Source organism: Nematostella vectensis, chromosome 5, assembly GCF_932526225.1.
Source record: "Nematostella vectensis chromosome 5, jaNemVect1.1, whole genome shotgun sequence".
Taxonomy (NCBI): domain Eukaryota; kingdom Metazoa; phylum Cnidaria; class Anthozoa; order Actiniaria; family Edwardsiidae; genus Nematostella; species Nematostella vectensis.
Genome location: NC_064038.1, coordinates 15,696,568 through 15,721,839, shown reverse-complemented (window position 1 = coordinate 15,721,839; position 25,272 = coordinate 15,696,568). Strand labels below are relative to the sequence as shown.

Genomic DNA, 25,272 nt, shown 5'->3' with positions numbered 1-25,272 from the left:
AGCTTTGCTTCGTAATTTAGCGATAATTCGGAGATGCTTCTTGATATCTTGAGTGCAGTTTGTGATATTCACGCACTGCACTATACCAGGGTTGTCTTGACAAGCGAAACACGCCCCGCCTACGAACTAAGAGTATGAGCAAAAAGACATTCATTAAAACTGTGCAAAACGGACAGCAAGAAGAAACCAGTGTATAAAAACTCATAGAACGTACCTGGTACCTTGTACTGGTATAAAAAACTATCTGTTTATTGCCACATGTCAATTTCACACGAATAAAATCCATCATCCGATAACTTTAATGGCTTACAATTCCAAACAATCCTTACAGTTGGACACTATTTATTTTATTCTATTCCAAAATAAGGAATCAGATTTTTTGATTGGTTGCTCTTTCTCTTTTCTGTCTTTTTTTTTTTTGCATTGTGTTTGAGAAACTTTGGGATTCCTGTGTGAGCTGCCGTTCACGTGGAAGCACCATGAAAAACATTCCGTGATCGCAAGCCGTTTTTATGCGTTTGTAGAGGAACAAGCATTGATAAAAAACGATGCCTATCAAGAACTTTCCCAAGCTGAGGTGAGGAAAATTTAAAACAACTCAGCTTGTTTTTTTGATCTATGTTACGAATTCTTTGGACACAAAGATTACGCAAGACTATTTATAATCCATTCAAATAATCACTCAAATACGTGTTTTTTTTTAAATCATCTCGCACAACGAAGAATGCAAGTAATAACACACATATTTATTGGTCCTCAAATTTGTTTTCAGCGTTGTATCGATGAGGGAGCTTGTGCAAAAGCCAAATCCCCCTGCGAATTCAGCAGATGGTGTCATAGTTAGCCCAAGTTGAAAGGTCAAATACCTGTGAAGTGTTGTATCTTCTTGGCGCTCTCAGCGCTCCGGATTTTATTATCCCCAAAATTTTATTTCAGATTCTAGGCAAGTAAGGCAAGGCAAGTAATCTTTTCAGGAAAAATGACCATTTTTGATAGAGCAATGTACCAGATGCGACTTTTAAGGCCTTAATTTGTCGGTTTAACGATCGTGCAAAATGATGGATGCAAGGCTATATTTGAGAAAATCTGTCAAATATTCTATTTTAACTGGATTAAGCTGAGATTAAAATAATATTGAGAGCATATATCCTGATTGTCTCCTGTGGTGTTGCTGTGTTTCTGCGCTGTTTATTTTTCGCGCTACAGATACTTGGTTCAAATTTTGTAGTGTTTTTCGGGGTCAAGCCGAGAAAAATAAGGAAAAATCCATAAAATATTTAATATTCGTTCGATTTTAAAAAGAAACACATTTTTGTAATCCGGAGACAAATATAAGTTTATAGACAAATTATTGAAAAATCATTTTTTTGAGTATTGCATTTCATCTTGAATGGATTAGCGGAGCGCTTCTTAAGCACCTTTCAAGTATAAACATTAAACAACCACATATTTGTAATTAATTCAATAGTTATCGAAAAGCAACCATAAAATTGAGACTTCAGTCAACTATTTTTTTCAGAAGTGGCACAAAGTCTGAATTCACACTTGAACACAAGTTATAAAAATGTTTAATTACATTTTCTGATGTGTGAAAACAAGCAATATCACTGTTGTAAAGTATGCATTTTTGGGGAAAAGTATAGATTTGAATGGCATAACTGTTCTTTAGAAATACAATACCATTTATAAAACCATCTTTAATATCTCTAATCAATGGTTCAAGGAATAGATCCAGTGAGATTGTTGTATTATTGGGAAGCAAGTAACTTGGCACAAATCCCACAAGATAAACCTCTTCTGTAGAATTTGGACATGGTTGCAATAGTCTCTTCAATTGCACCTAAAAGAGTAGAGAAATTATATTACACAAACTATGTATACCATAAACCTAAGGACAATATACTGGAAGTACCCATTCATCATCTGGGTTCCAAAAGTAAGCTAGCTCTGCAAACCTTGTTCCATCCCAAATTTCACTCTTTTGAGTCCATCCCCAAACTGTACTGGAAGCATTTTCATTGGGGAGCCAGTGGTCTTTTTCTTGCCAATGATCAGTCATTCTTTTGCACATAGATGGTGATGCACACCACCGTTTAACTTTATCTAAAATACTGAGATAGTAAAATGGGATGGTTGGTTGTTTTCCACAATACCTGCAGGTTTCACTGTTAGATGTCATCAAGGAATAATTACATTTGTGTGATGGGTCAAGACAAATCCAATAACATTTTGCCTCTTTATAACCAAGTTGTTGCAATAGTCTAGTTACATGTTCCCATTTTGCTGGCCAAATATCAGTCATCAATTCATTTCCATTTAGTCCTTTCCCTCAGTTAAGGAGCTGTTCAAATGCATTGATGGAAAAACCATGTGAGCCTTTATATCTACAAATCTTAAAATTGCATCTTCAATGAAAAACCACCAGAAGCCGTCGCTTGGGGATCCATGTTATTGATTTCGTCATTTACATCACCACTTTCAACAACATCATCACTTTCATACATGTAGCCATCATAGGAGTTGTCACTAAAATCCTGGACATCATCATGCCCTGATGAACAAGCATCTATTGCTTCTGGATCATCAGGAATATAACATGAAGAGCATCCATCGCTTTTATTGTCAATTGTAGGATCTTGAAAATTGGATGAGTCACTATCATCAGTGCAATCAGGGATATCTATGTCGCGACTCGAATCATCACTAGTACCAGGTCTCAGATCAGATGTCGATTTGGGAAACAAATTTCTCAAATTGTTGCGATGCCTCCAAGCGGTGGCAATTGAAACAGCTTCGCCTCCACATATTCGACATGGGCAGTGTACAACATGTACTGAAGTTTTTTCCTCGCATCGACACTGAGATCGATGGTTTGACACTTCTCCCTCGTCCGCCATTTTGCAATGTCTGAACCTGCTACTGGCCAGCGGTTCTTAGCACAGGAAACCCTGCACAGGTCAGTCATGCTGACGATTCCACAAAGATAGATCTGTCAACTCTCCCGGATAAACCGGGAGTATCCAGGTTTTGCAGCAAATCTCCAGGTCTCCAGGTTTAACGCTAAATCTCCAGGTTAAGTAGTATTCTCGGAGAGTAATTGCCCGAAAACTCCGTGATGATGAATAAAATGTTTTGAAAAACACGTGTGAGTTATTTTTTTGCGAATCGTCGAGAAAACAATGCCAGACAGGGGATATAAAACTACACATGATGACTGGTTGAGCAGTAGACAGATCATTGACTGTAATAGAAATAGAGAATACATCAGTTGAGTTGATTGGTTAGTTATAAGCCAATTGCATGCCTCGTCTCATAGGTCACGCACGTAGAGTAGTACGCGGCTTTTTTCACAAAAAGCCTGACACTGTGCCATCTGTAAACATGGCGCAAGCCATCGAGAGTTTTTAGGGGCACTTCCTTTCGGATCCATAGGGTTAAGAAACCTAGTGGAGAAAAAGCTGAAAGATATAGCTCCACTCGACGTTCAGACGCAAGCATTTAATTCGCCAGGTGAGTAAAATCGACTATTTTGCGTTGCCAACAAACAGCAATTCGTGAAATTTCCCACGTTTTCCACTAGCATTGAACCTTCCCTACACTTTTAGAAAAATAATTGTGTCTTTTGCATTAGCTGGAGCATAAATAAATGATTCCACTGTAATGGAGTGGATTCAAAAAAAGTTGCTGGAACCAACCGGCCAAAATATATTAATTTTTAAAGTAGGAATTTAATTAGGTCTAGGACAATTCATATATGGCCGATCAGGCAATTTCGATTCCTGGGGGAGGGGCTGCAGTTGTCACTTTTTCCGCACAGATCCCCTGCTATATAGACGCCAGTCCTTTTTCTTTATTTCGCTGGGCTGGCAGATCCACAAAAGGAAATAATTAAATGAAAGAGAGAAGAAAATTTCATTGACCGGTAGGGTCCATGGAGAGTTATTCTTCGAAGATCTGTATACAGGGATGCTCCGCCCAGACTTTGGACCTATATAGTGGATTGAAAATGGCGCCTCATTTATTAATAAAACGCAAAAAAGTACCCGTTTTATAAAGTTGAAAGCAAAAACACCGTTTTATGGTGAAAATTGCGAATTCGCTATTCTTGTATATAGTGAAATCACCGCAAAATTGTAATCCTTTCATACAGTTTGAGCATCAAACGGACCCCTTTCGGGCGTAGCATCCTCGTATAGTCAACATGATAGAGTACTCGCCTCCTCCTGACGTCCAATGGCTTTGAAGAAAATCAATCTGAACAACAACAGGGGAACAACAACGCGTTCTTACTAAAAAATTCAACTGCGTAATGGCAGTTTAAATTTCGGATTAGTTTAAATTTGCGATTAGTGCGCATGCGATATTATATGCCTGAACGGTCTTTTATTTAATTCGAAGCCGGCATAGACAGCGCAAAAATATGCCAGATATTGCAGTACGTCCCCGACTTAATGGTGTTCACTAATGTTGTTGGCTGCCAGATTCAGTCAGTTTACCCTGAGGTCGTAGGATCACTGATTGACCGACAGTACGTAAACGTGCGCATCACGCCCGAGCTAGTGCGGTCTCCAATGGTCGCCTCGCTTATGTGGACCCACACAAAGAACGTCAACCTGACAGGTTGGGCTCCTAACCACTTCGTTCCACTTTTACCTCCATCTCCATCTCCGGAACCAGTCCCGACCCCCAAAGCACCAGCGTCAAGGCCAGGCACGAAGCATCCAACGAGCCCGTCGACTCCTCCCAAAATGCCCAGCAAAACTGCAACCCACAAAGTTTCGCTGTACAATCTGCGGCAACCGAGAAATTTCCTGTGCAAAACAAGGTGCCAAGGATGTCCGCGAACACCTCAACACTACTATGCACAAAAACAACAATGAGCAGACATGCGCAGCCGAAACCAACAAAATTGACAAGGTAAAAATATAATTAAAATTAATAATAATAACTATAGTAACGATAGCAGCAGCAGCAGCAGCAGCAGTAGTAATAATAATTAATATATTGCGTTTCTTTCACTCGTTAGGTAACATCAGCTGAAGTCCAAGTGGTAATGGCCCTTGTAAAGCACAGCATTGCCCTCGCTGCAGCTGATACCTTCAGTAGCTTGTTTCCCAAGATCTTCCCAGATTCAGAGATAGCAAAATGTTACCGGGCTGGACGGACGAAATCTACCTGCATCCTGAATAACGCGTTGAAGCCACATTTTAGGTAATGACTAAAGCTTACTATAAATATCTAAATATCTAGTTTATTGCTTTAGCCCTGTGGTATATATGAATTCACTGATTGCATTTATTAATGCGTAACGTCTTTTTATTGAACAGAAGCGCATTGGCCGAGGGCATGAAATCTTCACCTTTTTCCCTAGCCGACAACGGATCCAACGATAATGGCACGCAGAAGACATCTGCATGACAAGTGGGGGTACAGCTGAGGATATCTTTGCCAGATGTCTGAAATCTCTTGATATTTATTGGCAAAACTGCGTGGCATTTGGAGGTATTGTATAGGACGCTAGGCTACATGAAACTATAGTACACGAGGCTGTATCGCAAGCACTTAGGAGTAAAGGGGTGGGGGTTTTAGAGGTTTCACGGTATTTTTTATATCGCTATATTAATTTAAATGTACATGGGCTGGTAGCCTCGGGGGACGGTGTTATGAAACCCCATGTCAATGATAGACGCGTACGTTTTTATAATCTGTCACCGTCCTTTTTTAGTTAAATGGGTGTTAATTTGTTGTTGCTTTATCTTTAGTTGATAACGCCAGAGTTTACGTCGGGAAACGTAACTCCATCATGATGAGGGTCCAGTCGAAGAACGACGTGGTGTATTTCAGTGGATGTCAGTGCCATGTGGTACACAACACTGCAATGGAGGCCTCGACTGCACTGACAGAAGCAACCGGATTCGACGTCCAAGATCTTATGGTGGATGTGTTTTATTGGTTCGACCAATCAACAAAGCGGAAGGCGAAGCTAGTCAAGTATGCTCAGTTCTGTGATCAAGAGTATCGTAAGATCCTGAAATATGGAAGTACTAGATGGCTCAGCATGGAGAAAGTCGTAACCCGGCTGCTTACACAGTATCCTACACTACGATCCTACTTCCTGTCGGAGGGGGAAAGTGCACCACGCTTCATGAGGCTTGAAGTAGCCTTCGGAAACCCCATGACACAGGTCTATCAGGCCGCCTTGCAGATCCCCCTAAACCTCAACCTATTTCTTCAGAGAGACGACCCTCTCATTAACGCCATTAGCTTGAGCCTTAAACGCTTCCTCCAACAGCTGGCGATGAAGTTTATCCCACGAAAGACCGTCCACCAAGCAGCGTCAATGGAAGAGCTCCTGGATGCATCCAAGCATTTGCCAGGTTAGTAACAAAACCAGATGTAATATTTATATTAGTAATCATAAGACAGCTAGGTCCTCAATTACGATCAGAGACAATGTGTTAGATTTTCACGGTTTCATCTTTCTCTCACTCGAATGAGACCACCAATCTAAATTGGTGGCAACAATAAGATTGTGTTCTTATTTATCGAATGCTTAGTGAAAAATCAGCCTCAGGATGTTCTTAATTATTTTTTTAGTGCTGTACAGCATAAAAATGTTGCTAAAAAATTTTAATCATGTTTTCGGACATTTATATAAAATTGATGGAACAATAATTAAAAACCTAATGTTCAAATAGCCTACTGTAATCAGTAATAAAACAAAACAGTAACCAAAAAGGGTGTATGACTTGTATAGTTCTTATGCTAATTTGTGTAATTTTGACACCCTTCCCATTTTATTAGAACATTTTTTATTGTTCTTATAACAGTGGTGCTTTATTTGCCTAATTTCAGCCTGATGTTCTTTATCCATGTGTTCTTATATGCGGGTGTTACTGTATCTAGTCAATCTGTTCCATTCATGAAAACGCTGCAATTTCTCGATGTAGTTTTTTTTGCAGCCGTGAACATTGAAATTATCTACGGAGGTTTTTCAGTAATGCGTTCGTGGCAATATTTACTAACCCCCATGTCCTCAATATTTATTCATAGATTCCAATGTGGATGTTGGGCTTATCATGAAGACGGCATCAAGCCCCCTCCTGAGCTCCTAAAATCTGCCAAGACCGCCACTTTGGTCTTCAACCGGGACCACCGATGAGCATTTTAACGATGATTGTCTACTTTTTAACGATAGCCCCAGGGCAGATAACTTTAGGGGAGGGGTTCTTTACCAGATGGTGAGGAGAGAGTAGTAACTCGTATCAGGGTGGTAAAAGGGGGGGGGGGATGGATCACGTTTCACGGACAGACAAATAGCCTTTTAAATAGTCGTTTCTCGACAGTAAAAAAATGGCCAAATCTCGTTTCACGAAAATACCCGTTACCACCCTGTCGTATAACAAAAACCATGTCTGTCTCAGGGCCGATCGTTATAATTGTATGTGGATTTGAGTATTGTTTTTTTGCTACAACTTTAATAACAATGCAAACAGTTTTACTTTCTCAATAGTCAAAATACACATTTTCATAAATGCACTATTTTCCACCACCACAAAGTTGTAGCAAAATAGACTAGCTAAACCTAATAAAACAGTGCATTATCCCGTATGTCAAATTCAAATTCGATTATCACTCAGGCCTACCCTCCCCCCTTCCCCCCTTTACCACTGCATATAATTTATTCGGACTGTTTATTTCAAAAGAAAAGCATCACGATTTTATTGATTTTGAGACATGTTTTATTTTCGCGCCAAAAATGCTATAACTTAATAAAGTGATGTATCATAGGAAACCAAGGTAGTTAACATTGGTATAAAAAGAGATATATATTTGGATACCCATATCTAGAAAACCAATGTTCGAGAATTATAGCCCATACAAATTTTGGCATTCAATTTCTAATTGTTTGTATGTTTAGATTGGAATGTTCAAGATGTAAAAGATTGGCTAACAAGGAATAACTTAGAGACAGAGGCTGGACTATTTGATGGTAAATACCTTCCTTACATAGTTATAATGATAACTGGGTAAAAATGAAAAATTACTGATCTTGTGTTCTTGATACAAATATTAGCATCCAAAATAAGTGGAAGATCAATTAAGGCGATGCTACAGAACAGCAATGGAGCAAAAGAAACATTAAAAGAAATAGGAGTTAACTGCAGTTGGAACACAGTGGGAGATACTTGACTTAATGAATGATCTTCAAGGTGCAGGTTAGTGATTAGATCTTTCAACATTTATAATATTTTGTGCCTAAAGACACTCATGCTAAGAAGGCAGATAGCAACAAAGCAAATGGTCTGCTGCCTCGTCTCTACCTCACCTAAAGGCTACATGGGGGCTATTCAATGGTGCTGTAGGTCGAGTTGTGGATATCGTGTATCTCAACGGACCAACAGATGATCCACCACCGCTTCCTGACTATGTGATGGTCCGGTTCACGGGCTACACTTGACCAGCATTCGTGGCAGATGACCCACAAGTGGTGCCGATTGTTCCTGTGAGTCGTTCTATTGAATGTGCATGTAGGTTGTACCTATTGTTCCTGTGAGTCGTTCTATTGAATGTGCATGTAGGTGCACACGTGTGCAGGTTCCCTTGAGACTGGCATGGGGGATGACGATCCACAAATGCCATGGTATGACCGTAGGGGAGGGGGAACCGTTTAGGTATGTTGTTATCCATCCTGGTAAGTATGCTTTTGAAGCAAAGAATCCAGGAGCATTGTTCGTTGCTTTGTCACGAGCAAAGTCAGCTGGGGACCAGGGTACTGACCCAGATTTTGCCTCATTAATGAGGATAGATTCCGACCAGTGGACTCTCGAACAACCAGGGCCCGTGCATTCGAGATGGAGAGACTTCAACGCCTTTCTGAGCAGTGCCAGAGCCGTCATGAGTTTGCAGATGCATACCACAGGGACACCTCCCTGGAGCTTGTGCAGTGGGGAGAAGGATATGACCACGAAGAGTGATTTAAAGGGATGTTCACGTCAAGTTGCTACCAGGTTCATCTTGGCATGAGCAATGAGATGTGAGGTCACAAAATTAGTTTTCCCTTCCATGCCATCTCTCTTTTGCTTGCCTGAAAGAATCGTCCATGAAGGCCTTCAATAGCTGGGCTAGGGCAAATGCTGGATTACAAGGCAATAACTTTGTTACAGTGCTCATGTTAGTCAGGCCTAAAAGCCTGGAGCACTACACCAGCAGGTTAGCAAGGCAGATAGTAATCTTGTGGCAAACATGTCCGTCAGAATTGCTGCACAGTTCTTGACCCGGCATGGGGATCAGGTATGCACTGAAGCTAGCAAAATGGGAAAAATTGCTCTGAATAGTCAACTCCTAACATTTTGGGCAAAGGGCTGGTAATGGAGACTGGATTACTGCTCAGAGCTGGCAGGACTTAGAGCAATTAATTATTGCTTGGTCTCAGTGTCAACTTCCTGGAAAGGGAGGACATAGTAGCTGGCTGGTTAATGAGATGATAATAATCGTTGAAACTTAAACAAAGTTCACTATTTGCAGTCAATGGCCCACAGCAGACCACCTTTGTTATCCAAGTTGGGCAAGGCTAGCGTGTGAATAGTAGTCACTGTATTACTTGGCAGTTGCATGGTCTACAGGCCATCTACTGCAGCTAGCAAGCTGGAATGCTAATAGTAATCACCTAGATGGTTACTGAGGCAGTGATAACCACTGCTGGCAGCCAGCGGAAGGTGGGATATAGACCAATCCATTTTCAATTCTTTTATCTCATTTTCTTTTACAAAAGCCAAAATTACAAGTACTTTATTCAGCAAAGAAGTTGAAAACAAACATGGACATGGTATTTATTGCTCATACAGCATCGAATATGGTTGAATTCAAATACTTTTTCTAGTGTAACAAGTGTCTTGAATTATTTTTTTTAATCATAATTATAAGCTCTTTTCACTCTTTACTGCTCTACTGAGGGTCGGTCTTTTGCCTGTAAGGGCAGGGCTGGTTGATGCAGTGTCGACTCTTCATTGAGGTCAATACACTGTGACCAGCAATTGAAACCAGGCAAGTCTGTACTTTTTACTTCAAACTTTTCTTCTTTAACTTTGTTAAACACATGATTTTATACATCCCCAATCATATGTAAATAATGATGAATGGGTAATGTAGAGCTTGAAAAGTGTACCAATTCAAGAACCATTGAACATTGGTAATCCAAAGCCTACAAGTAGAGCAAAGATAAATAAAATGACAAGCAACAAGCAAGCTAAAGGAAATCTGCAAACCACTCCTTAACAAGAGTGCCCTCAAAGAACACAATAGCAGGTGATCACAAATATTAGCAGGTGGTTTGTTATGTTCATTGTTGTTCATGGCACTTCGTATGTATAACCTTTTTTACACACTGCATAGGTACTCTTGCGTGCACAGGAGGTCAATATTGGTAAAGTATTATCTCAACATGGAGGAAAGAAATTTAAATGGGTGATTGAACATTTTGTAAGCTTTTTTAAAATACTGTAACTGTTACATCACATAATAATTTAACTTTTTTATATTTTCTATGAGAATTTCAGTGTTACATAAAGACATCTGGGAGCCTATTCTTTCTTCTAGTCAATTCCTATAACAACAAAGGAACAGGTAAATCTACTCTTATTATGGATATAATCATTATTTCTTTTAACCACATGATAATTTCACATATTTTATATTTCTTTTCTATGCAAATTTCAGTGTAGCATAAAGACATCGAGGAGCCAGTTTTTTTTTTCATCTACTCAACAAATATAACAGCAAATAGGTCAATGGACTATGATAATGGATGTAATATTCCTGGGCAGTCAACGATTGTATAACTGCATTTCTTTTTTTAACTATTTTTCTTTCAGACACCAAAGTAATGCATTATGGGCATGGGATTATTATCCGCTTTACAGGAGGAAAACCACAGAAGTCCTTGACAGGTATTTAAAACCAGTATATAAAGAATAACATTACCTCTCTGCTTAGAGAACAATTAAGATTCTTTCTATAATTGCTCAACTCTGGGTGTTCAATAATTGTATAACTGCATTGCTAACTTTGAAGCATAAGTACGGAAGTTTGGGGCCGGTGGTAAAAAAATGTTATTTCCAGTTAGACTGGTTATAAACCGGTTATGTCCAGTTTGGTGATTGAGTTAACATCCTCATGACGTCATCGTGATTGACGTGTCACTTGTCACGATGACTCCTTTCTAGTTGGGCCGAGTGGGGCCTGGGAGTTGCACGATTTACTGGATTGTGACACACAGAGTACCCGAGCGATGGCCACAAAAACCAAGTCGCATAGTTATACCATATTTCTATACCTATGGAGCTCCGCGGCCGCGCTGGCTCCGCTAAAAACTGCATTCATTCAACACATTCATTGATACGCAGTCCAATTAATAAACATTTATCAAATTAAAATGATGGTAAAATAGACGAACCAGTAAGGTAGAAAAAGCTGCCGTGACCAGGATTCGAATCTGGGTTATTGCCTGCGGCCGCGCTGGCTCCGCTACAAGTTTGTGAAAAAAACATCCTCTTTTCTGGCGCCCTGACGACACACAGGACGCAATTAAAACTCCGAAATTCCAAGGCTAAATGAAGGAGGGATACCCAGAGTATACAAATGTAAGCTGGAAATTTGTATTTCAAAGTTGTTCTCAAACTTACACCTTGGATTTGAATCATTTAGGGATTAAACTTCTAAAACATGATTGAGAGTTGCAGTTTCCTAATAGCTAAGGTGTTTTTTCAAAAGCGATAAAAGCTGACACTCTTTCTTTGGAAAAGATCGAAGCAGGCTCAGCTAAAAAGTGATCAGCGGTTGTCAGTTTCCATAGATACAATGAAAGCAAGATGGCGGATGGACATTGTTGCAGTAGATTGATTGAATACATGAAGAAAATGACGAAAATTGCAAGAGATTTCTTAGTTAAGTAATGGTTCGTGTAAGAACTACGGTACCCTGCGACAACGCATGCGCAGAAGTATCTAAAAAAACTTCAGTAAAATCCTGCCCTCTGATTGGCTAAAATACATCTTCGGGTGTTTTCCGTATCTTATCCATTGATTGACAAACATTTAAATTAAGAATAAAACAAAGGTTGCATTGTTACGACTTATCCCCGAGTTTTGTACAAATCGTATGTTCGGAAGTTACATTTCCGACCTAGCGCTCACGTTGCCATTTTGAATTCTACATGCTTCCTCCTCGATATATTAAGACAAGTCTATAGCTATTCATTATCTCTTCGAAAATAGTTTGAAAATCTATTGTATATACTTTAAAGAAACGTTTCTGAGTTCTGTTTGGTTGCAAACTTTGTCCGAGAAGTTAGAAAAGCTTGTTATGGTGTTCAAAAGGCAGGCATGTTGCTACCCAAACCACGAGGCTTGGTGTGGCAGTAAGCCTTCAGATGTGGAACAGAGGTCCCTGAGAAAGGCGAACAGAGTAGAGAAAGTTTTCTTGGAGCTAGATGACAAAGGCAAAAAGGGCTGGTCTAGAAGCATTTGTATATACTGTCGACAGCGAGTCGATTTGGAGCTTGGAAACCAACGCATGAAAACTTCACACGAGGTGAGAAAAATGATCTTTCTCAAAGTCAATGTTCTGTCGCTTGCCGTATAGATTCTGCTGTTTCTGTACTGTCTTGACCAGTCTTGATCCTCCTTTTCAATTTGTTATTTATTTCGAAAATCAAAATTGCAGAGCTGTCTACAGCTGCCTCGAGTTCCAGCGTGTTTTTCCAACCGGAAACCTCTGAGACCAGCGCCGCTGCTGAAGCCGCGTTAAAACCATTCCAGGTAAAAAATTCATAGGTCAATAAGTACTTGAGAGACAAATAATTGGTTCAGAAGGGAACGAAATATTTTACTCGTTCTATTTTACTAAAAGAGTTTTATTACGGGAAGTTGTCATTTGAGTTTACGATGTGAATATGTAAATATAAGTAATGTGAGCCTGATTTATAAGCTGGGTGAAATGTAAATACAAACAAGCCCGGATGTATTCCTTGAATGTAGCGAAACATCCTGGGGTTTGACACCCTGAAATTGAGGTACAGCAAACTCCCGTCTAAGTGAAAGAATTGTAAGCGGATAACTTAACAAAATGCAGGGTTTTGTCTTCCTTTCCATTCAAACAATGTCTTTCTTCATTTTCATTAGCTGACAGCCCTTGTAACACTGTTTTTAGTTCCTGACGTGTCTGCTTCTGAGGGAGTTGACTGTAGTTGCCTTGTATTTTTTATAAGTTCTGATATTCAAGAAATGAAGTTGAGAAGGAATCTTAAGTTTGTGTGTACTTTTTTTACAGAACATTGAGGAAACCTCTGCACTAGGGCAAATTTCGCCGTCATCAGTTGATGCTGTACGACTCATGAAAGCATCAACTAAACTAAGAGACATAGAACTAAAGGACATAGAACGATGCACTGAAGTAGAAGATACGGAGTTTGGTGAAGCGAAGATATTTTTTTAGAAAATTGGAAAATATAAATATCAGCAATAACCCGCAATTGTCAGTAAGAGCAGTGGAATGCTTATGCGGATGCAAAAAGCTGAAAGAAATAGTGAATATAAATGCAGCCCGTCTGGAGCCAGAAGAATTACAATTTCTTCGCAGAAATTTTCCGTGAGTTTCATGGCCTACTATGTATCGAAGATGGAGACCCCGATTATAAGCTGGACACTCTCGACTTCATCAATGAGCTTATGGAATAAACCTTGCTTGCCGCTTGTTTTAAAAAAATATTGTGCGTTCTGTCTGTGTCGATGAAATAATAATTAGAGGACTGCTACTACTGTGAATTCCAGTAAACTATATTGCTGTGGCTTGTATGCGATAATAGTTGTATTGAGGATCGAATAAAGCAAAATTGGTAACTTTATTTAAAGGCGTGAATCATTTTAGTTGTCAATCTTAACATGAAAATCGTTGTCAAAAATCTTTGAAAGAAAAAGTGACTTTCTTTGGAAAGCTAAATTCTACCGCACTAACAGGCTTTTGGAAATGTGAGACCGTATTTTCACACGTTTAGCCAGCGGAATGTTTGCTTTGGCAAGAGACAAAGCGCAAAATTGTAATAAGTGAAGTATAAAAAGTTATTAGCAGATATCCGAAAGGGATTTCTCCATGCTCCGAACATACGATTTAAACAAAAATGCAAAGTTTGAAAGCTTTCTTACTTCGAAACTAAGCCCCCTAATGAATATGAGTTTATGGAGACTTTCTCTAGAGAGAAATGGCAAGGTTTATCTGAAAATAGAAGAAAGGAACATTCATTTCAGAAGTGTAAAGCCTGTGCAATCAGATACACAGAGGTTATGTCATACTTCCCAGTCACCTCAAATTTCTTCAAGGGGAAAGCAAAGCAAAATATTATATTTGCCGCTAATAACGAGGCTGAGCATCTGCGAAATGCAACCCCTACTGCAAAAGCACGAAAACGGGATGCTACAAATGTAGCAAGAGCTCTCTTTGAGCAATATGAGGAAAGTTTCCAAGAACAGTACCAGTGTTCACTTGCCAGTGCCCTGTAATCTGTTTCAGGGATAAACTTGCAACACAAAACTGAAAATGAAAAGAGAAATGAACGACGCCGCATTTACACTTCGTCAAACAAAAAGGTAGAAAACCAAATGAAAGAGACTGCATTTTTGAGGTGAGCTCGATTATTTAAATTTGAAAGAAAATTTTGGGAGAAATTTTGATGGGAAGTGAAAAAAATAATCAATGAGTCCAATTTTCTATAGTTTTATTGGGATATTTATTACAACATACCAATTAATTATGTTATGGAAGTGGACAGTCCATAAGAGGATGGGAGCGTGGGCGTAGAGCGTTGTCGTTTGAGCCAGCAAACACTGCAAGAGAAAGAATGGATAAGCCTAACAAGAAAAAGAGAAAAAAGACCACACCGGGGACATTGAGAGGATGGGATGGGACAAGGCTGGGCTTAAAGCAGAGGTTGAGGCGTACCAGGGTGGTCATCTTATCAATTACAGTGCTCTAGCTAGGAAGTATAATGTGACAGACAGCAGTGGACAAGTTGCACTTAACGGCGGACAGATTGTGAAGGAGTGGCTAGTGAGCAACAGAGTAGATGTTGACCGGTTTAGTACCAAACGCAAAAACCCCATGGATTCAGTAATTAGAAGAAGGAAAAGGAGAAGGCAAGGGGGAGAGATCAGCATACCCTGTAAGCCAGACAAGAAAACACTGAAAGCACAGCTATTGCAGAAAATCCACACAAAGGAGTACAGTATAGGAGAACGGATTGTACCACGAAAGGTAGGCAGTTAAAAATAACTCTTTGCAGGGCAATTGTGGTAAAGTCAATTGTCAGATTGATATAAAAACAAAAACAATTTCAGTACATGACCTAGATTGTCAATGTCTCTACAATATGTCTCCAATTAATTGCATATTCTCTTGGTTTTTCAGTATGAAAAGCTTATCCTTACAAAGGATCTGAAAATAAAAAAGAAAAATGCCCCTTGCCAATATCCGAAGGTCAATGTTAAAAAAAAAAAAAACAGGAGAAGTTTCTCCGGGGGACAACAGATGAAGGAATAGCAGAGCTTACAGCAGAACAGCTAAGAACAAGGCTTTTGCAGATCAACGAGTATGTGGATGGTATGGCAGTCCCAGATATGAGGGAGAAGCTAAAAAACCATGAAAGAACAAGGCATCTGATGGTATGGCTAGATAACTCAACAGTTATCTGGATATCTGGTGTGCCTTATGACCTGTCTTTATGACAAGGCAATGTTCCTTACAGATGAGGAGTATGCTGCAAAATATGGAAGACGGGTTAATGTGCAAATGCTGGTTGAAGAACCAGAGCTCCATTTTATTGCAAAATGTGGTAGCTCTGGCCATGAGCTTTTATTATATTCGGAGACAAGGCTCCAATGTGTCAGAGAGCTGTGTGATGACAACAGTATTTCATACACTGATATCATGAGGTTTCGTCAGGGAGACTCTCCATTGCGAGCTTTTGAGACAGAACAACAGAAAGGAGGAAACGACTTCTGTTCTTCCTGTGAAGTACACTGTGACATGACCAGCGACTTGGCCTACACTCTGAATTTGGAGGCCATATCCCTTACTAAGAGATAACAGGAAATTCTTCGGGGGACCGTCTCCCTCTCTAAATCAAAACAGAAAAAACTAAACCACTGGAAGAAGAGCTTGAAAGGGAACTAACATCAAGGGGCATTTATGAAGGAAAAACGAAAATAGAGATGCAGAAACTACTCACTGAAGAAATGAAAGGAAAACAAAGAGTGCCTGCACTTCTCTTTAATACCCCAACAGAATCCCTGACCAACCTTAATCTAGAACCTTATGAAGTCATACCATGCGAGCCTCTTCATGATCTTGGCAATCACACTGCAAATTTCTTTGCTGAATTTCCAAGCCATCTGATGGCTGAAAAAAAGACTTTGATAGAGGAGACAATCACACTCAGTCTGGCAGGGAAAGACAGCAAGAGATGTGTGGACCAAAGGGAAGCCCTTATAAAAACTGCTGGGGTGGCACACCAGTCCAATATCATGTCCAAGAAAGCCATGGCTGCCATTGACACCTTGGTCGAGATGCAGAGACTCCACTACGCGGCAGACAGCCAAAGATCTCCGGCCTCAATTCTTAGATAAAGCAACCAAGCCTGGTACCATTCCATATTGTTGATAGATTTTGTGAAGGACACAAAGAAGCTAACCTCAAGAAAACTGTATGGAGTGTACTTTCATAACCTGACAGCCCATGCTATCAGTACATTGAGCTTAATGTCTGGACAAGCTGCTAATGCAGAACGAGAAAGGATCTTTAACAAGAAAGGATCTTTAACAGTATCAAGCGCATCACGAAGCAGACATCGAATTACCATCAAGGGCAAATAATACCTAACCTCTTCATCCGCTTGCAAGCAGAGCGCCAGATAGGCCTGCAACGAGATGATGTGTTTAGACAGCAAGACCATGTAAGCTACTTGCCTCCTATCTCCCAAGAACACTGTCATACCTGAGGAGCTCATTCAAAGGCATAGCCATGCATGGCAAAGTCACCTCCAAGAAATAAGTGACTTCTTAGTTGAAGGAGAAGGTGTTTGGTGGAAGAAAGTTGAAGATGGTTGTGGGCCCTCTCTTCACCACTTTCGATCCAGCAACTTGAAAAAAGAGGCTGAGAGACTCGACAATTGCTGGAAACATAGCTAGCAGCATCCCCCTCCCTACTCACCTCCTAAGAATCGACCAAGAAGATGGGACAACACTACGAATAAGAATTGACCCAGAATCAGTTCCTGCTGACAAAAGGAATGCCTCAGATGAGACAAGTGAAGAAGATGAAAATGCTGTTAGCATTACCCTGGCCCCAGATGAAGTAATCTGTCACAGTGCAGGTTTTCCCCTACCGGAAGAGGTACCACCAGTACCTCTTATAGCCACTGCTGACATCATGGATGCCACAGAGAGTGAAGATGAAAATGTAGTTGGTATTACCCTGGCCCGGGATGAAGTAGTCTGCATTGATCCGGATCTCCCTCCACCGGAAGAGAAACATGCAAATGAGGGAATTCCACCACATCTTTACCAACTTCACTTACAACAGAACCAGACACAAGAACAACAGATTCCTCAACTGAGTTGACATCAAGGCTAGGGAAAGCTCTGGAGATTGTTGTTGGCAAGACAACAGAAGTGAGTGCTCTTGACAAAAAGCATGCAAGACTCAAGCAGTTGCAGAGACAAAACCTCAGGGACCAGCATCTAGAAAACAGCTATTACCACAGTCTTGCCCAGATGCAGACAAAAGTCCTTGCAAAGAGAAAAAACATACAGTCTGACCTTGTTGCATGGGAAAAGCAGTTTTTGTTTGACCACAACCTCACTGCTCCTACACCCCAGTTCATGAACGAGGACAGCACAGAATTAGCACTGTTAAAACAACTTAAGTATGCCAGTGCACTTCTGAAGCAATGGGGGATCACATTATAGACCCAAGCATCCACCTCAGCCCCAGTGGTTTAGAGCCAGTTACAGACCAGCAGTTTTACAAGAGGCCTATCTAAGATCAACATTTCAACCAGAAGCTCCAAAGTTCAATGTTTTTTTTTAGGAATCAAACACAGACACAAACCAAACGGCTCTTTTAGGAGCCACCACAGTTTTCAAAAGTGACGATCAAATTGCGAATAATAATCGCATTAAACTCCTCAATAAAATGTTTCAAAATTAGTTAAATAGTCCCCAATCCCCCAAATTAGAGACTAATTTCTAAATTCAATTTCTATGGATGCTTATGTCATTAAAACCAATAACTAAAATATTAACCACCCGGTAGTGATGAAGACGTTAGAACAAACGCTTTCGATGGCGAGACTTGGTAATTAAGTTATAATCTTTTAATGAAAATAAAAAATAACAAACTTCAGTCCAACCAAACGGATCAATCAAACTGTTAAAACATAAAGCAAGCTTTAGTATCTCTGAAATACATAAAAAAAAACATAAAGACCTACAATAACTTCTGAAAGTGGTTAGGGTTAAAAGAATAATAGCTGGAAGAGCGTCACGTCAGCGCCTCTGTTGTGTTGTCAAGGATACATGGTACCTAGGCCCCCGCGACCAAAATCAATGCTGGTTTTTAAAATTGAAAAATTCAGCCGTGCCTTACAGGCACTGAGTAGGAGCTTATTTCTTCAAGAAATAAGAGATTTCTCAGGGGGTTTGAATCATAGCAAACAGTACGATTAACTAGCGCGATTTTATTGCAATCATTGTTAGGGACCAGTCATTATTTATCTATGGGGGGGGCTGGGTAATTTTCCAGTCAAAGGTGAAACTTTTGTCAAAGCCCCCCCTTAATTGAAGAAAATTGCAGATAGCCCCCCCTCCGTATTATAATTTTAAAAGATGACCCCCCCCCCCAAAAAAAAATGGGGCACCTGAGACCTACCTAATAAAGAACGAAATCAGCAAATCTTGAATTTTGTGTAGTTTTTCGGCCACTTCTAGATGTAAGTACCTCTGCAGAGCCACCTTCCTCATCGCCATCGCAATCACTACTATCACTGTCACTGTCACTGCTGCTGTCACACAAAACGAGGTCTTCATCACTGTCACTTTCATTTTCACTATCTTCAGAACCAAATTGTTGATCAAAATCTGCTACAGGTTGATCATCAGGCACAGCTCTTCTATCCTGATTGTAGTAGTGAACGGTAATGCGCCTGATTTTGTCCTTTTTCTTCCCTGTCTTTGAAAGGTTATAATGGATCAAATACTTATCAAGTTCTGAAACGACAAGTGATGGCAGCTTGCCATTCTCAATAAGTTCCTGCCAGTTGTAATCAGAAACCTCCTTCTTTTTTCGTTCTTGCCTTGCATCTTTGCGTTGCTTTTCCCGGATTTTGGAGATGGTTTCCAATGACGATAGATGTTCTAAATAGGATCTGACATATTTTTCGTCAACAATAAATGCCTGGGAAAATTTCTTGATTTCTTCATTGTCTTCGAGGGACAATTTCTTTTGCTCAAATAACTTCTTAATGTTAGCTCTTGGCTGCCAGTCATCTGGACCACGATCATTTCCCTTGCTGTCTGTGAGTGGAGTGCTATGAACATTCTTGTAATGGAACTCTGGAAGATCATCGGCGCTTGGAAATGGTCTTGGTATACGGGTCATTACTGGGCCGCTCCATGGATTTTTCAGACAATACTCACATGAAGTACCCAGTGTTTTCTTGCATGACTCCTTTAGAAATTCCGTATACAGTTCCCCTGTCTGCAGGTGTAGTTCAATGAACGTGAATATCTTATCAAAATAAGAAGCACCAGGCACAGTTGCTCGAAGAGACTTTGATTTACTTGTATATTGCGACAGATAGTTGTCATTAAAGAAGAACATATCATCTGGACTTTCCGATGCTATACCATTGATGAAATCTGATAACACGGGCGCACCGTCAATTCTTTCAGCAAGTTGGTGTGTGATTCTCCACGCATTCCGTTCCATCCTTTGGTCTTCGAGTGCATCAAATTCTTCGATGGTCAAATCAGCTATCTCCTCTTTCGTCATTCCATGAAAACGTTTGTAATGTTCCCATTTGATAGTGGCTCCATCAACAACAGCGTCACCAATTGCAGAGTTTGTGCGCTCCGCCTCATTCTGCCCACTATCACCCCTTGAACGGTGTACTCGGATACGGTAATCGCGGTTGTATAACCTGTCTAACTCTGCACTTCTAACCTTAACATCAACATTGTTAACTCCCACTCCTGGACCAGCGTCTGTGAACTCAGCCCAACGTGGTTTGACTTGCGGAAGCTTAAGTGAACCCAGGTGCTTTAGAATTTCATCAGCTTGTGATTTCATATCCATAAAACTGCCGATTTCTGGACAGTTATCCTTCCTAAGCGCCTCTACAATTATGGAGCAATGGTTAATCAGTGGTATCATGGAGCTTTGAATGTTCTTGATTAATTCGCATTCTTGTTCACTCATCACATTCTTTGTTACCTCAACTGCATCAAAGCAGATATCAACTCTGTGTAGAAAATGTGTTAAACGTTTTAGCTCATATTCTTTGTGAGGGCATGGTTCCGATGCACTCATCTTCTTGAGATCTTCTTCCATAGTCATGTCGTCGAGTAAATATACATCTCCATACAACGAAGAACAAAACTGGCGAAAATTTGCAGAATACTTGACGAAGGCATCTTCTGGTTCAACTTCGTGCATATCTGGGTATACACACCTTAACCTATGAGTCTCATTAGCCCACATTGTTCCTGATGACGGCACGTATGACTTTGGGCGTACGATAACAATGTGATTATCATTAACGGTTATCAGCTTTTCAGATTCATCGTCCATAGTTATACTCTCTTTTTCCATTATTCTATGTGCAGCGGGAGTTTGATAAACTGCTTTCTCTGGCCAGTCGTACTTCGGCAACTGCCTTGCGCCTTCACCGCTAAGTGTTAGAATCTTGGTATTTCGAGTCTTTTCAAGTCCCTCTAGGAAGATACATTTAAAGGACTCATTAATTGAATTTTTTTCTTTTTCATTAGATTACTCAACCACTCAATTATTGATGCATAACTGGCAAATTATATGTATATATCTATGACTAAAAAGATTACGCCGGCAAGTATTGTGGCCCACCTACTATAGTAAACTATTTTCGTTTGTTATCAAAGTTTACCTGACGTTCCAGGTCGTATGTATGCCTTATCGTCCATAGATTTAATAAAGCTGAACTTCTGCTTCGACTTGTCAGAGGACAGGAATTGTTGGACATTTTTACAGTGACTTCGCTGATGATGAGTGTTTTCGTTATCACAATCTTCTGCTTTCGGTGGCTTTTTTGTGCAAAATAACCCTTTGCCAATATGCAATTTTGCTTGACGACTTCTGACGTTTTTTGGACGGGATCTGTTCCAAGGGGTTGTGGCAGACTTTATTAACTTCTTGCCTTTCTGGAGTAGCCTGTAATTAGCAATTGTCAGTAGATCTCCCTTCTTCACGCGTCTATTTGTGAACATCACAGGATTATGCCTCCTGCCATGGTAAGTGGCTTTATCTTCAATAGCTTTGGCTATGAACTCTTCATCTGAAGAATCAAGTTGTTGATTAGGACCAGCACCCAGTTTTCGTTTTTTCATCCTGTGAGACTCTACCAGATTTTCTGCTGTGCGTTTTACTCTCTGTTGTATTTTCTGCTTCACATACTTGTCAGCTTCATCTGGGTTCTCAAGACATTTAATGTATTTTGCATTGTCATCAAGTTGCTCCTTTGCAATATCCAATTTATCCTTGACTTCACTTATCAGATGATCTTTCCAAACACCATTTTTTCTTTCCAATGAGCGATGTATATCCATCTATTTGAGATTTCAGATGTTCTGTCTTATCTCGCAAACGTAACATAACACAGTCACCTGCAGCAACCTTAGCTCTTTCTATTTCCTCGGTAATAGCTTTTACATTTTGCATACTTTTCACCAAAGAATCAGGATGAATGCCAAGCTCTTCAATTTCCTTTCTTGACCGGTTTGCTGCAATTAAAAGTTTTGCACATTTTCTATCCCATTCCGAGTCCATCGAGTTCAAAATACACTTCAAGCTGTTTGTTTTTATCTCAAAACGAGCTCTGTATTCTTGCACATACTCATTCTCACTTGTAACCATGGTAAGAAGCTCAGCAACAAAATTTGGGACATCCAGCTCACTTGTCTTTAAAATTATGCACCGTCTGTTGTACTCAAGAAAGTTTACAATATGTACATGCAAACCATAATCAGGGTGCAGGAGAATGTCTCTAAAGTCTTTTTTCTCAACAGCATTTTCTTGGTGTCCACAATACAGTTCATATGCAGTGTCAAAGTCAATATATCCAATGTGCTTAGCATTGCCCACATCTGGCTTCAGTAGAAGGTGACTATGAATTTCAAGGAGACCTTTAAGTTTTTTCTCCTTTTTTATATGTCCCAGCCTTCTTGCTTCTTGATATTGATAGTTTAATAAAAAAGCCAAGCCATCGTCTTGACAGGCCTGCAATGAAGTTCTTAAATCTATGCTAGTTTCATTCACTGAGATGGACTTACTATTAAGGCGGATATCATGTTTGGTTACTTTTGGATTGGTTGTTGTGTCAGTTGAAGTAACTAGAGGCGAGTTTTCCACATTCTTTTCTGTAACAAGTGATGCATTCATTATACCATCCATGTTTGGACTGCTTTAGTTATTATATAACCTCAGTAAACAGTTTTATAGTGAGCCCGCGTTACAACGACGGAAGACATTAGTCTCCAGACCCCACTCGGCGCTTATTCAAGATGGCGGATGAAGCGATAAACAATGTGACTAAATGGCTCCATGATTGTGGATTATCGGAGTTTCAAAGCCTATTTGTAGACGAAGGATACGATGATCTTGATGTTGTTGCTACAATAACTGACCAAGAGTTGGAAGAAATAGGAATTTTGAAAAGAGGACAAAGGAAAAAGATATTACTCAAGATTGAAGAACTCAAACTTTCAATGAGACAGAAAGCAATTAACAACAAACTCGATGCAGTCAAAACCAAAACACCTTTAGTTCAGTCAGGTATGTTTAAAGTTTTGATATTAAGATCTTTTTAAAATGAAGATATAAACAAGTTTTGTTGTTGCAAAAAATTCAAATTGCTTTAGTGCTATTGTGAACAAAAAGACTAGAATTTAGAATATTTTTACCTTACATAATATAATGTACACTGTACTCTGAAGTTCCCAATAATAGTTCATGCACTTTTATGTATTTTAAAGAAATTTTGATAGCCCATGGTTATTAATTTCCACTTATATATTAATCTGTTTATTTTCCTCTATCCCATATTCAAGACTTCAGAGTATTTTATTACTCACAGTCAAACTTATTGTCATTTTTGTTAATCCTCTTTTTCTCCAGTTCTCCCAGGTTCTTCAAAGCAACCCACAAGAGATCCATTGCCATACCAAAAGTCCAAATATTGGTATGAAAACCCTCAACACCCACGTACTAAGTATTTCAATGAAATCTTGCCAGAGATGTTTGAAGCTGCAAAGCCCCATATGAGTGACTGTGCATTTGAAGAGTACCTATTTAAAGAGAGAAGAAAGAGGTGGGAAGCAAAGACCGAGACAGAGAAAATAGAACAGAAACTCAATTATATTTTGAGTAATGATAACAATGCTTGCTTTGGTAAATACTTGGGCTCTCTGCCATGCATCAGTCCAGCTGATGTTTCAAATTGCGAGCGTGGAGTCAAAGAGCTATCATGTTTGGAAAAAGCACTTCTTGCACGAAAAAGTGAAACTGAAAATAGTTATGGTGAACTATTCATAGCCAGTGGACGACACTCTCATGCATGGGCAAAGGAACAGGAGAAGTATTATGAATCTCAGATTGGGCACTTAAAAGGTCTTATTGATACAATAACAAATGCCAAGTCTAAGCTTATCAGTATTGGAGTAACCTATAAGTCATTATCTTCCGTAAGCTTAAAGAAAAAGTCAAGTCTTGCAAAGAGAAGAAGAAAAGAAAATGCTTGCAAAGCCAAAAAAAGAAAAAGGAAAAGAGAAGACACTGCAATGCATAAACTGATTGTCAAGCTTACAGATGAGTTTACCTATACTCTCTGCTTCCCTGATGGATATAATGTAGCCTTACAAAGTCAACATGCTGTGTGCGAGGATGAGATTAACACTGAGGCCTTAGGACTGTTGAAGAGTTGTGACATCATGAAGTTAGACCTTCTATTCAATCAGGGCTTTTTTGCGCTCGATGCACTTGCAATAATAGGGCAGACCATTGCCGCACTTTAATAAGATGATGTTCACTCTTTTTGTTGAAAATGTTGTTGTTTTACAGAAAATTATTGATAAATGTCATGATATTCAAATGGTATTTTCATAAATTGTCAATTCTTTATCCTACATAACATCTCATCTAACTGGTTTTCAATATAACAACTCTTTGAAAAATCATGCTGATTAACAAGATGGCCCCCCCTGTTTATTGTACCTAAAATACAATGACCCCCCCTCTTTGCTAATTTAAAATGGCCTTGACCCCCCCTTTTTTTCTCCCAGCCCCCCCTATAGATAAATAATGACTGGTCCCTTAACAGATACTCTTGTATAATGGACATCTCTGATTGGCTATTTTGAAAAAAATAGTCTACAGGCTTCCCGACTTGCAAGTTACTGAAAATTTCCAATATTTATTGCTGAATTTATTCTTCACAGAAGACTAGCATGGTGGACGAGGAAGAAATACTAGTAATGGTGGAATGTGCAATAAGAGAGGCCAAGTCTGCTAGACTGGACTATGCTGGTGTAAAGGGCTTTGCTTCCTACCAGAGGCTTAATCCTTCCTTCAAAAAATACATGTCAGAATCAGAATTAGTTGAGGCCGCAACAGAATGAATTTTACATAGGGTTGGGGATCATCCATATCTTAAAGTAGACTTGTTACGGGGGTTATTCGGGGCTGGAAATCAAAATCCAGTCAACATCAGGCTACGTAGCAATGTACTGCAGATAATGGCAGCTAAGGTTTTTACAGGTTTCTTTTTTGTTGTCGATGTACTTTTAGAACATATAAATGTGTTAGAGATATTAAAAAGTATTGAAACACGAAAAACGTGTTTAAACGTGAATATATCCATTGAATCAAGTATCCAAACCGTCAGAGTGCTCTATGACAGACTCTTTCATGCCTAAC

The 25,272-nt window shown here is 39.6% G+C and overlaps 3 protein-coding genes and 2 long non-coding RNA genes across 13 annotated transcripts; 4 read left to right on the top strand and 1 right to left on the bottom strand.

Moving 5' to 3' along the window:
• The first annotated feature begins 447 nt into the window (after positions 1-447).
• Positions 448-1,143, top strand: LOC125563131. The gene is made up of 2 exons (XR_007308144.1): positions 448-577; positions 773-1,143. It is a non-coding gene; the product is annotated as an uncharacterized LOC125563131 (long non-coding RNA).
• Positions 1,144-4,151: 3,008 nt separating this feature from the next.
• Positions 4,152-5,418, top strand: LOC125562948. Its single transcript, XM_048727306.1, has 4 exons — positions 4,152-4,661; positions 4,693-4,917; positions 5,027-5,211; positions 5,328-5,418. The coding sequence occupies exons 1-4, from the start codon at positions 4,452-4,454 to the stop codon at positions 5,416-5,418; spliced, it is 711 nt and encodes a 236-aa protein (XP_048583263.1). The 5' UTR covers positions 4,152-4,451.
• Positions 5,419-9,976: 4,558 nt separating this feature from the next.
• On the top strand, positions 9,977-25,207 carry LOC116607137. Of its 7 annotated transcripts, XR_007308142.1 has the most exons (6): positions 10,003-10,467; positions 10,560-10,626; positions 10,875-10,949; positions 12,378-12,591; positions 12,724-12,818; positions 13,330-13,903. XR_007308142.1 is itself a non-coding variant. In XM_048727998.1 (5 exons), the coding sequence occupies exons 1-5, from the start codon at positions 10,464-10,466 to the stop codon at positions 24,826-24,828; spliced, it is 282 nt and encodes a 93-aa protein (XP_048583955.1). In that variant the 5' UTR covers positions 9,977-10,463; the 3' UTR covers positions 24,829-25,207. The 7 variants fall into 7 exon arrangements, 5 of the variants coding, with proteins under 5 accessions (XP_048583955.1, XP_048583951.1, XP_048583952.1 ...); XM_048727998.1 differs by lacking the exons at positions 12,378-12,591; positions 12,724-12,818; positions 13,330-13,903 and adding exons at positions 22,368-22,461; positions 24,795-25,207 and having other exon boundaries at positions 9,977-10,467; positions 10,552-10,626; XR_007308141.1 differs by having other exon boundaries at positions 9,995-10,467; positions 12,378-12,818.
• On the bottom strand, positions 10,873-22,266 carry LOC125563128. 3 transcript variants are annotated; one of them, XR_007308140.1, is made up of 4 exons: positions 21,230-22,266; positions 18,979-21,041; positions 14,797-14,879; positions 10,873-14,586 (listed from the first exon to the last, which is right to left on the bottom strand). XR_007308140.1 is itself a non-coding variant. In XM_048727993.1 (3 exons), the coding sequence occupies exons 1-2, from the start codon at positions 21,906-21,908 to the stop codon at positions 18,979-18,981; spliced, it is 2,742 nt and encodes a 913-aa protein (XP_048583950.1). In that variant the 5' UTR covers positions 21,909-22,266; the 3' UTR covers positions 14,754-14,879. The 3 variants fall into 3 exon arrangements, 2 of the variants coding, with proteins under 2 accessions (XP_048583950.1, XP_048583949.1); XM_048727993.1 differs by lacking the exon at positions 10,873-14,586 and having other exon boundaries at positions 14,754-14,879; XM_048727992.1 differs by lacking the exons at positions 10,873-14,586; positions 14,797-14,879 and having other exon boundaries at positions 18,806-21,041.
• LOC125563130 lies at positions 14,841-17,335 on the top strand. The gene is made up of 2 exons (XR_007308143.1): positions 14,841-15,306; positions 15,460-17,335. It is a non-coding gene; the product is annotated as an uncharacterized LOC125563130 (long non-coding RNA).
• Positions 25,208-25,272: the final 65 nt, after the last annotated feature.